General features: G+C 42.4%; 1 protein-coding gene across 1 annotated transcript in view; it reads left to right on the forward strand.

Annotated features, from left to right (window-relative positions):
* LOC145409655 (tRNA dimethylallyltransferase) overlaps positions 1-12,490 on the forward strand; it is an 89,452-nt gene that overhangs the window by 72,889 nt on the left and 4,073 nt on the right. The window contains exons 4-7 of the mRNA XM_080280006.1: positions 2,432-2,576; positions 3,738-3,992; positions 5,742-5,813; positions 9,622-9,781. Of these exons, the coding sequence (XP_080136132.1) occupies positions 2,432-2,576; positions 3,738-3,992; positions 5,742-5,813; positions 9,622-9,781 (632 nt within the window). The remainder of the gene's footprint in view (positions 1-2,431; positions 2,577-3,737; positions 3,993-5,741; positions 5,814-9,621; positions 9,782-12,490) is intronic.

Genomic DNA, 12,490 nt, shown 5'->3' on the forward strand with positions numbered 1-12,490 from the left:
GCAGTTTCCCTTAGTAGGCTATTAGACACTGGAACAGTTTCTGTGATGAATATTTTCTGTCAGTTTCATCATCAACAATTATATATGTCAGCACGAGTAACAGTTTTCACTGGTTGCTGTACGTCATTTTTCCAAATCATCACTTACTATTACCAGTACGTCTCAGCTACACCCCCAGTGTGCCAACCCTCACTCACCTGTTGTCTGACAGGAACCTGTTCCCACCTTGACAGGTTTTCCCCTTTGGACCTATTTTCCCACATGGACATATTTCCTTCATTTATCAGTTTTGTTCATGGACATATATTCCATGTGGACCTGTTTCCCCAAAGACTTGTTTTTCCCATGGGCCTCATTTTTTTTTTTTTATTCCCGTGGTCCCATTTAGTTCTACCTATTTTGTAGCATGAACCTATTTTCCCATGGCTCTGTCTTTCCTCCATGGACCCATTTTTCCTTCATTGGGCTGTATTCCCTCAATGGGCTATATTCCCTCCGACCCGTTTCCCCCCTTGGACGTATTTTCCCCATGGACCTGTTTTATCTGTGGACATATTTTTCCGTGTCGACCTGTGTTTTCCCCATTGCAAAACACTGAATCCGTGCATGGACCTTTTTTTACCCATTGGATCTTTATTCCCCCTTGGCCCATTTTCCCTGGGATATATTACTCATGGATCTGTGCACACCATGGACCTATTTTCCCTCTGTCCCCCCACCCACCCTGCCCACTTGCATACTTAATCATTTACCTCTCTCTTCCTGCCTACCCACCCATTTCTCTCACCCTGTGTACACCATCTACTTCTCTCACTATGGCTACCCCACCCACCCACCCAACTGCCCACCACCCTACTCACTCAGCCACCAAGTTCTCCAGGGTGACAGAAGTCGGAGGTCAAATAATACTGCCCAGCAATAAAAGGGAGATAAAAATACACAATATTTGATTCAGAAAGGAGTCACATGCCAAAAGCCTTACCCAAAAGTCTGTTAACATTTAGCTAACCCCTGATCTTTTGACCGTGATGTGTTTCAGTGCAGTAGAGTAGTTTGGCATTGGTTGTCGCCTTGGCTGGGGCAGGCTGAAGGAAAATTGCTAGAGTTTAGTGTTACCATAGGTAAAGTACAGTTCACTACAATGGATGGATTATTCCCCCGAGCTAGACCTAGATAGATCATATAGCCCTGCTAAGGTTACAGGAGAGCATTACCCCTCCCAGCAAAGGCAGCCACCCGATCGCAGCGCAAACTGTCGACCTAGCGATCTAGTCACATGCTTTACCACTGAGCTACCTCGCTCCGAATTCACTATGAAATAGGTATAGTATGAACAAAGATTAAGTAGCCCCAGCTATCTGATAGAGGAGGTGATGTAGTGGACTGTGTTTTAACTTTTTGAACATGGTTGGTGCTTTCTTATTTTTTATTTTATTCTTGCTACTTCCAGATGATGGTATTTAGCTTCAAGGAGGCTTGTGGACTGCAGGGGTTAGAGCCTTTCTTAAGTTTAATAAGTTGAATAGTAGCACCAGCAATTTTTTATTTTGATATCCTCACCCTGAAGTGGCTGTTATTATTAATATTATCATTATTGTTATTATTATTGGTGAAAAAGATAACTAGATCTGATATGAGAGGCGTAAGGCTGAGAGGAAGACCACCAACAGGATGGATGGACAGTGTGAAGAGAGCGCTGGATGCGAGAGGGATGTCTGTTGAGCAAGGAAGAGTGGCTGTGTGTGACAGAAATAAATGGAGAGAAATTGTGAATGAATAAGTGATGACGCAGCCCTGAGAGGATATTCTCCCGCATTTGGTCTGATCAGCTATTTCAGGTCAGGTGCGGGTAAGGGGATGGGTCTGTTATGATGTGGCAGGGATAAACCAGCTCTGCTGTCGGGCCCTGCTGCGGATGTCACTGATTGCATTGCGCAGTTGACCCTTGTGCGGTGTGGTGCGGTGAGGATCTGTCCGTTCTCCCCTTTGGGGCTAAGATGCGAATGAATGTGTTTGAATGGATGAGTAAATGGGGAGTGTGTCGTCCTGTCTTGGCTACCTCCCTTTCCTTGGGGGAAGCAGCCTAGGTATATAGATAGATATATAGTTATTATTGTTATTATTATTATTATTATTATTATTATTTAAGGGGATGAAACTTTTTTGGCCAGGTAGAGAATGGTGAGTGAAAGACTAACCAGGAGAATGTATATGAGTGAAGTGGTAGGTGAGACTGAGGGTGAGTTGGAGGGATCTGGTGAAGCATGTGAATGAGGGTGGTGTGAGCTGGAGTTAAGCCAGCCTGATGACAGAGGAAAGGATGACAAGAGGCAGTTCTTTTGTGACCATGCCTTCTGGAATTAGGGTGTAGATGAAACTGATACCACATTTGTCTGTTTCCTGCCACTAATCTGCCATCCCTTCCACACAGATCACTGCAGGTGTGGGAACAGACTGGGACGCCCCACAGCATCCTCCTGGCCCAGCAACGACAGCAGGCACGGGGGGAAGGTGGCACACTCGGGGGAGGCTTGCGCTTCCCCAACACCGCCATGTTCTGGGTCACATGTGATAAGGCATGGCATCTGATTTTTACATCTGTCTATAATCGGTGGAGGCCATGGCCGAATTTGTAGAGAGGTGGTCTGTAGTCCTAATGGACCCAGGCTTAAATCCTGACTGAGGCAGGGAACAGTTTGGGATTTGAATTTCATTAAATCACACTTTGCTGACCTTTCAGAAGACCCACTGACATGTCGTGAAAATGCCCCCACTAATACCAGTACACCAGTCATGAGACAACTCTGGCATATGTTTAATATGGTCTGTGGGTGTTAGCATCGAAGTGGTGACATGTGAAGGTGTATTGTATGGAGAAGGACTACTGGGCCTTGGGAACTTACGTGAAGCCTGTGCCCAGAGCAAACCAAAAAAAAATAATAATAATAATAATAGAAACCTAAGGGAATAAAGATTATATCACCCTTTCCTCTGCCATCAGACTACCCTCCCTCCAAATCACACCATCCTCATTCATATACCTGTCTTCCCCATGTTTGATCACCCCTCCTGCTCTCCTCCTCCACCTCATGTTGTACACATGGTGAAAAATGTATCTCACATGATATCCTGAATGGATGCAAAATTCTTGATGCCCCTAGAAGGTTAATCTATGATCATCTGAATGTGCTTCTGATAATACTGATTAGGATTTATCTTATAAATCATATATTGCATCCCAGTGAGAGTAGGCTGCCAATATATAGGGTCAGTGGCCATTTTGCAGTAACCATTATCTGTAGTCTCAAATTCTTCATCAAGAGGATTATTCTTGTATTACTTCACAGTCCTTCAACCTTATTTACAGGAAGGTGGAGGGAGCTGGGAATATGTGCGGCTTGTGTGGGGATACTGTTCCCTTCAAGTATTAGTGCTACCATGATGAGGTGTCCTTTATTACCACTTGTCACATATACAACCAGAACGTAATTATGTAATCAAAAAGTCCAGAACTCCACATTTTTCTGCCATTTGCTGTGAGAGACAATGACATATGCCCGATAATGTGCTAGTGGATATTCCCATATTGCTTCCTTCTTACCAGTTACATAGTGCAGTGTTTTGATAGGTATCTCTTACCAGTATGTTACATAGGATCCATGTATGACAAAATGACAGACTGAATAGTTAAGATGAAGTCTGATCCCTTCCACCCTTATGTTCGATCTGTTTTACAGGACATACTGAATAATCGGCTGGATGACCGTGTAGATGACATGATTGAGCGAGGACTGGTGAAAGAGTTACTAGATTTCCATGCATCATATAATGCAAAACGCCTTGCCAACAACGAGTCAGCTGATTACACACAGGGTATCTTCCAGAGCATTGGGTTGAAGGAGTTCCACGAATACTTGTTGTTGGACGAAAAACAACGTGAAGAAGCACTTGGGAAGAAACTTTATGTACAAGGAGTGGGACTTATGAAACAGGTGAGTGGTAATGAGTTGAAGTTGACTGGCAGTGCTGGAGAGGGATGCCTGCATGTAGTGGCAGCACAATAACTGGTTGGCTGCACTCCCTGGTTATACAAATTTCCTGGTTATACAAATTTCCCTCAGTTCCCACTTTATCCCCCATGAGGAGGATGCTAGATTGCAGGAGAACAGCTTCAGCCTGTAGTCCACTGGGTTCACATTTCAATTGAACCTGTGCTGCTGCCGCCACTGTTGCTGCCACAGCGTGGTGGTGGTGGTGGTTGATTGGTGACCATCCCATTGAGCCCAGGGACAACTTTTCCATTTTGTCCTTTCTATTTCATAATGATTTTATGCAATGTAAGATAGATTTTTTGAACTGCAGGGGTTATATACAGCATTATGAACTCTTTCAGCATGAGAGCCAATTCTTAAGCTGCTTATAATCATCTGGTAACAGTAAAAATAAACTAATTCACATTGTAAAATGAATTGCATGTATGGAACAAGCTTATGATGAAACATTGGGATATTAGTTGGTAAATGGCCAGTTTAGGGACATAAATTGTTGTTGTTGCTACCTGTATTGTTGTTGTTTTGCTTTGATGGTTTGGTCACTCACAGAAAATGCTTAAGACTCTACCTCTGCCAAAGGTATAATCTGGATCATTGTGAAGCTAGAGGGAATGGAGGAATAGCTTATTTTTGTTAGAATATGAAGATGATAGGTCAGTTAATTTTGTGCTGCCCCTTTTAGGTTCTTACTGTGTTGCTTGTTTATGGACCCTGCCTATCCAGTTTATAATAGCTGCATAGGGTTTAAGATGATATGATTAGGGTTAGCCCTGGCCCCAGAAAAGTGTATCCAATTTTTTCTGAAGATTCCTTACCCACGCAGTGAACCAGTTTTTAAAAATCCCAATTATTTTGCATAACAACATGCAATAGTTGTTTATTCATTCGAAAAATAAACTCATTTTCTGTTTCCAGTTCTTGTTTAGCAAGCTCTATGTAACCACCCTTATGAAAATCTAAAATGAAGAGCAAAGATTCATGTATAGATATATATTCTTTGTCTTTATTTTCATGTTAGAACAAAATACTCAGTTCCATTGTATCATTTTTACCATTTGGTTTTTCTTTCTCTTAAACAGATTAAAAACTCTAAAAACAGATTGAAAACTCTAAAAACTGTCACCTAAAATTATTTTTTATCACAATTGGCGATATTGGTGATCGGCAGTGTGATCCCTGTATGATGAAATTCTGCCATTGTGTTTCTGAAAACAGTTTGTATTATGTTCATCTTCTTTACTTCAATAGGTTTTCATGTTCATGGTGAAACACTTTGTAACTCTCATGCTTTTTTCATCTGTATATAGATAATTATAGATAAATATGTTTATTCTCATCTTAAATGTCAGGATCAACATACCTAGTTTCGGGCTGTTACGCTTATGACGCAACACAGGATTAGATGATGGATGGGTGGATGAATAAGAGATGGTATGAAACACACAAATGTGGATGTTTATGTCTGTGAGGTGGAGTCAGGATTCTTGGGGTCTAAATGGTGAGAGATTAAGGGTGTGACCCAGTCAGTTGGCACTTTTTTTTTTTTTTTTTTTTTTTAAGGCACTGAATCCTACCTCGCTCTCTTCTTGAGTGGGAAAGGAGATATGGATGGTGATGATGATGATGATAATGATGATGTGATAAATTATACAGCTTTTATCACTCTTCTGATGTATCCAAATTCTCCAGGCAACAAGACAGTACACCAGGAGGCAAGTAAGATGGATCAAGAATCGGTTTCTCCAGTCACCGGGACGCAAGGTAAAGCATTCCATCATAACAAGATTATTAAGTGTTTTAATGAGCAGTAGAGAGGCAGTGCATAAATTAATCATCTCACGGTCAGAACATCTCTAGTGCTTTGTTCCAGCTAATGCCAGATAGTTTATTCAGCTGAAAATAAATTATAGAAACTCAGTAGAGTTATTGTTGGTGAACAGATTAATAAATTATTGAGAAAATGAAAGCCAAATGAAAGTGCATGGATGGGAAAACACTATATACCAAATTGTACAAGTGAAGGTATATGCTGTATGGATTGAGTATGCACAGGAGCATTCTCATGTATGTGCCTGTTTGGTACTGCTTGCTGAATCAGACTATTTATAGCCATCTACCCAAGTTTTTTCACAAGATTATTGATGCAGTTGCATATTACTTATCTGCAATACATTACATACAATCTCTGTAAATGATGTGAAGCATAGTACACTCTTAGCATATACTATAGTCAGTTGTTGTATTAAAATCCCCATTTCACCTATTTATTCACATTGTAAGCATACTCAGAATAGAGCTGCCAAGTGCTTTTCCTTGCAACATGTTCCAGAGTTATGTAACTTTGTGACATCTGCAGTACAAACAAAACTCCAAAAAAAATATGTACAGGTACTGTTATTGTGTGCTCGAGGTGGAGCGAGGACTGTAGGGACTTGAATGATGTGTGAATGACTGAGTTTCATTTCACTGGGCACGTATTTGTAGTTATCCCACTTCTGTACATTCTCTTTCACTTTCTGGATCCTACTTCATCCCAGCTTTAGATGGCAAGAGTTCACATTAATGATGTTGATATATTTACGTTTATTGTACGTCAGTTTATTTATAAGCTTTTTTGTTAATTTATTTATTGCAGTGGATGAATTTATTAGTACAGCAAAATGCACCTGGAAAGGGCAGCAAACTTTAAATGTACTGTATAATTCTAGCATGCAGAATGAGCGTATTTCATAATATTATCCTTTGTCTTTAGTATGTTTAAAAGAACAGCATCTGTAGCATACACTAGGTGAAGCAAAAAGGTCTTACTGGCAGATGTGAGAGAGGTCAGTGTTGTGCTGTCAGTGTGATCAACCATTTTAATAGATATAATACAAGATTCAGTCTATAAGAGGCTCTTTTAAATTAAATGCACACGATGTACATTAACCCCTTCATAATGTTGACCTGTTTCTTTAAAGCATTCTGTCTTTTGGCACTTGTCTTAACTTCCAGTATAGAGAAACATTAGGTGTACTATGGCCAACCTAAGTATGGTACAGTCCATTCACTGTACATGAGAATTTGGGTGGTAGAATATGTCGCTCTCTAGAAATTTCGTTCTTGCAAATAACATACCTTAAGGGGAAAATTCTAATTGGTGGGGTGGCTGCCTCAAAAGTCACTCCCTTGGCTCCTAGTCTGTCATTTTGTTTATGTATAATGGGACTTTAAACACATGTACACAGCAGGTATATTCCACACCATAGCCCGTTACCTTATAATCCTTGAAAAAAAAAAAAAAAAAAAAGTGGCTTTGTGTAAACTAGGGGACTGTATACACCACATGAGATTGCCTTGGCTCAGCTGAGAGAAGCTGCACGGATGCCTGTTATGTCATATGGTGCACCGACATCATGACTGCATCACTTCCCTGCACGCTTTACAAGGGTCGGTTGCACTCTGCAGTGCAACAGCAGATTTGGCTCACTTTGCCGCCCTGATTTCGCATTTTCAAAACTAACTTGTGCACCACCGATTATTTAATTTTTCACCCCCAAGTCATGCTCTAGGCATTTTGCATAGTACAAACTCTCGTATTAAGTTAATGGACTGTATGTGAATTTCATTAAGAGGAAACATGGCATTATTTAATAGATTGAATTAAGATAAAAATGGTACATTACTAGTGAAGAAGGGAGAAAAAGTGAGCAGATGGAGAGAACAATTTAAGGAATTGTTGAACATACTGGATGGAAGTAATGTGAGTATAAGTGGCTGGGGAATGGCTGGGAGAAGGAGGGAAGTGAGAAGACAGGAAGAAATCAGTAGGATAGAAGTTGTGGAAGCAATGAAGAAAGTCAAATTGGGGAAAGCCCCAGGAATTGATGGAGTGTGTGGTGAAATGCTGAAGCATGGGGGAGAGATAGTAGTAGAATGGATGTGGAAGATGTGTAGATTGGCCTGGGAGGAAGGTAGAGTCCCGGAGGATTGGAAGTCAGGTATAATTATTCCCTTGTACAAAGGAAAAGGGGAAAAAGAAGTGTGTGTGGTAATCATAGGAGCATTTGTCTTCTTAGTATAATAGGAAAAGTGTATGGTAGGATACTTATTGACAGAGTTAGAGAAAGAACAGAGGAATTAGTTGGAGAAGAACAGGGACACTTTAGGAAGGGAAGAGGTTGTGTAGATCAGATATTCATTCTTAGGTCTTTAGAGGAAAAGTTTCTAGAGAAGGGAAAGAAGTTGCATGCGGCTTTCATGGATTTGGAGAAAGCATATGACAGGGTGGATAGACAAGGATTGTGGAAAGTACTAAGAATATATGGAGTAGATCAGAAGTTGTTGAATGCTGTGAAGAGTATGTATGATGGTGCTAAGGCTGCAGTGCATGTGGATGGTGAACTAAGTGAATTTTTCTCTTTGAGGGTTGGGTTGAAACAGGGATGTGTCATGTCTCCATGGTTGTTCAATCTGTACATGGATGAGGTAATAAAAGAGGTACAAGGTAGGGTAGTGGATGTTGGAGTGGCCCTGGTGAGAGAGGATAGTGTTTGGAAACTCCCTGTACTGTTGTTTGCAGATGATACTGTATTGTTGAGTGAAGATAAAGGGGAGATGCAAGGCTTGGTGGATGAGTTTGAGAGAGTGTGTAAGAAATGGAACCTAAAGGTGAATGTAGAGAAGAGTAAAGTGATGGTCTTTGAGAGAGGTGAAGTCAGTGAATGTACAGCGAGGTTGGATGGTGAGGAATTGGAAAATGTGAGTACGTTTAAGCACTTGGGCAGTGTGATGAGTAAGGATGGAGGTTTGGAGGGTGAAGTGCTTGAAAGGGTACAGCAGGGAAGAAAGGTTGCTGGTTCTTTGAAAGCAGTGATAAGAAACAGGGAAGTGAGCATGGAAGTGAAAAAGTTACTACATGACAGTATTGTGATACCAACTCTAACGTATGTAAGTGAAGCTTGGATGTTGTTGGAAGGACACAAGTCAAGAGTGAGAGCAGTGGAAATGAGTTATTTAAGAGGAGCCTGTGGAGTCACATGGAGAGACAGTCTGACAAATGAGGATATAAAGGAGCGTTGTGGTGTGGATGTGGATGTGATAGGAAGCGTTATGAGGAACACACTGAGGTGGTTTGGCCATGTGGAGAGGATGGAGGGTGAAAAACTGACGAAGAGAGTGTATGTGAGTGAGGTGGAGGGGGGAAGAGGGAGAGGGAGGCCGAGGATGAGATGGAGGGATGGGGTGGAGAGGTATATGAGAGAGGGGGATGTGAGTTGGGAGCAGGGCAGTGAAATGGCGGGGGACAAGGCGACGTGGAGGCGATTTGTTTGTGTCCACCCCAAACGGGATTGAGGTGTCTGGGAATAGATAGATAGATAGAATTAATATTCATCTCCAGAGAACTTAATGACCTTTGGAGTGATATTTATTGCTGGAAGTGTTAGATTTGGCATTCATTATCCCTTTCACAGCTAAAAGTCCTCCTACAGCTGAGTATAGTGTCTGCAGAAAGCAAAGGTAACTAAAAAAAAGATACATCACGAGATTAAAATGATTAAGCCAACCTAATACAACACTCACATCCCAGGTGCCACCTGTGTATGGCCTGGATGGGACCGACCCTAAGCAATGGGTAGAGTGTGTGAGGGAGCTGGCATTTAAAGTGGTGGAGGCACTGCTGGAGGGAACACAGCCACTTCTTCAGCCTGTCAACCCTCCAGGGGGTAGTGAGCATACAGAGATCACTAGTAAGTTGTTTTATCACTGTTGTGGCCCCAGCTCATCTAAATATAAACCTGGTGGACTGTAGGCTGTAATTCCCCTTTTCCTGCAGTCTGCCATCCTCCTCTCAAGGGATAGGGAGGGAGGTGAGGCATTTGTATACTGGCTTTGCTGCTTGAGTATATCATTGCCACCACATAAAGGTCCCTCTTTCCATCATCATAAGTAAGGTCGCTGGTGGTCTACGAGTTGTCTGTGTGTTAAATTCTTTTGTATCCTGATTGAGGGTAAACCTTTTCACCCCATTATCATGTCAAGAAAGAGGAGATAATGGTACAAAGAGTCATGGTGATTCACACCTTTTTTTTAATCTGTGATGAACTCCTTGGAATATTCAGAGCTTCTTAGAGATCTATTCTATCTATCTATAGCCCGGCGCCCTAATCCCACAAAGGGTGGCCGCAGACAAAATGCCTCCAAGTCACTCTGTCACCCACCATTTGACTACCCTCCCCCCAACTCACCCCCCCCTCCCTCATATACCTCTCAACTCCATCCCTCCACCTCATCCTCGGTCTACCTCTCCCTCTCCCTCCCTCCACCTCACCTACATACACCCTCTTAGTCAGTCTTTCATTCTCCATTCTCTCCACATGTCCAAACCACCTCAGTGTATTTCTCCTAATCTTCTCAACCACATCCACATCTACCCCACAACGTTCCTTCACTTCTTCATTCGTCAACCTGTCCCTCCACGTCACTCCACATGCTCCTCTCAAGTAACTCATTTCCACTGCTCTCACTCTTGACTTGTTCCCCTCTTGCAAGGTCCACACCTCGCTTCCATATGTCAGGGTAGGGATCACAGTACCATCATGCAGTGACTTCTTAACTTCCATACTCACCTCCCTATTTCTCATCACTGCTTTCAGTGTACCAACAACCTTCCTTCCCTGCTGTACCCTTTCACGTACTTCATCCCCCAAAGTTCCATCCTTACTCATCACACTACCCAAGTATTGTACTTGAATGCACTCACATTCTCCATATCCTCACCATCCAACCTCACTGCACACTCTGTGACTTCATTCCTCTCAAACACCATAACTTTACTTTTGTTTACATTAACTTTCAGCTTCCTCCTCCTACACACTGTCCCAAATTCATTCACCAAACCTTGCAACTGCCATTCATCTTCACTCAACAATACTGTATCATCAGCAAACAGCAACACCGGAAGCTTCCAAATCTCACCCTCATTCATTAGGGCCAACCCCACATCCACTGCCCTACCTTGCACCTCCTTTACAACCCCATCCATATATATATTAAACAGCCATGGAGACATCACACACCCCTGTTTCAGTCCCACATTGAGATCAAAGAACTCACTCAGCTCACCATCCACTCGCACCGTAGCCCTAGCTCCCTCGTACATACTCTTCACAGCACTCAGCAATTTCCCCTTCACTCCATATATTCTTAATACCTTCCACATACCTTTCCTATCTATTCTGTCATAAGCTTTCTCCAAGTCCATGAAGGCAGCATACACTTTCCTTCCCTTCTCTAGATACTTCTCCACTAAACATCTTAGAACAAATATCTGATCTACACACCCTTTTCCCTTCCTAAATCCCCCTTGTTCTTCTTCAACTAGCTCCTCTGTCATATGCCTGACCCTATCAATGAGTATTCTACCATATATTTTACCAGTCACACTAAGAAGGCAAATACCCCTATGGTTACCACATACTTCTCTCTCCCCTTTTCCTTTGTACAGAGGAACAATTATACCTGATTTCCAGTCCTCTGGAACCCTTCCCTCTTCCCAAGCCAATCTACACAACTTCCATATGCACTCCACAACAATCTCACCCCCATACCTAAGCATTTCACCATACACACCATCAATTCCTGGGGCCTTTCCCAGTTTAATCTTCTTCATAGCTTCCACTACTTCCGCCCTACTGATCTCTTCCTCCCTCCTCTCATCTCTTCTTCTCCCAGCCATTCCCCAACCACTTATACTCACACTGCTCTCACTCTACATTCAACAAATCCTCAAAGTGCTCCTTCCATCTCCTCAATTTCTCTCTCTTCTCCACCAGCAATCTATTATTCCTATCTTTCACTCCCCTATTATTTCCCCTTTCACACTGCCTTACTTTCTTTACCTCCTTCCAAAACAATTTCTTACTCTCCCTCCATTTCACACTCAGATTCCTCCCAAACTCTTCATCCACTTTCTTCTTACTCTCCTTCACCAGTCTCTTAACCTCCCTTCTCCTGCTCACATATACCTCTCTCTTCTCTCTCTCATCTTCTCCCCTACCTCTACTTGCCAACCATTCACCATATGCCATCTTCTTTTGTTCCACAGCTCGTTTCACCTCATCATTCCACCATGCTGTCCCTTGCACACCCTTGCATCTCCTCCTCACTCCACAAACCACCTCACACGCTGCGCCTATCTCTTCCGTGAATATCTTACATACGTCTTCCACCCCTTCCATCTGCTCTAGCTCATACCTTCCCAATCTTTCTTCCACTATGCTCTTATACTCTGTCATTTTCTCACTATCTTGCAATTTCTCCACTCTTCTCACAGGAGCTGCTTCCTCCTGTCTTCCCCTTTGCCTCCTCAACCACTTTCTTTGCATCTTTACCTTGGCCATCACTAAGTGATGGTCCGAGACTCCATTCCCCCACCCTCTCCACACTCTTGCATCCAA

The sequence above is a fragment of the Coenobita brevimanus genome, chromosome 82 (assembly GCF_032717465.1).
Source record: "Coenobita brevimanus isolate Jiangsu-jjx chromosome 82, ASM3271746v2, whole genome shotgun sequence".
Lineage (NCBI taxonomy): Eukaryota > Metazoa > Arthropoda > Malacostraca > Decapoda > Coenobitidae > Coenobita > Coenobita brevimanus.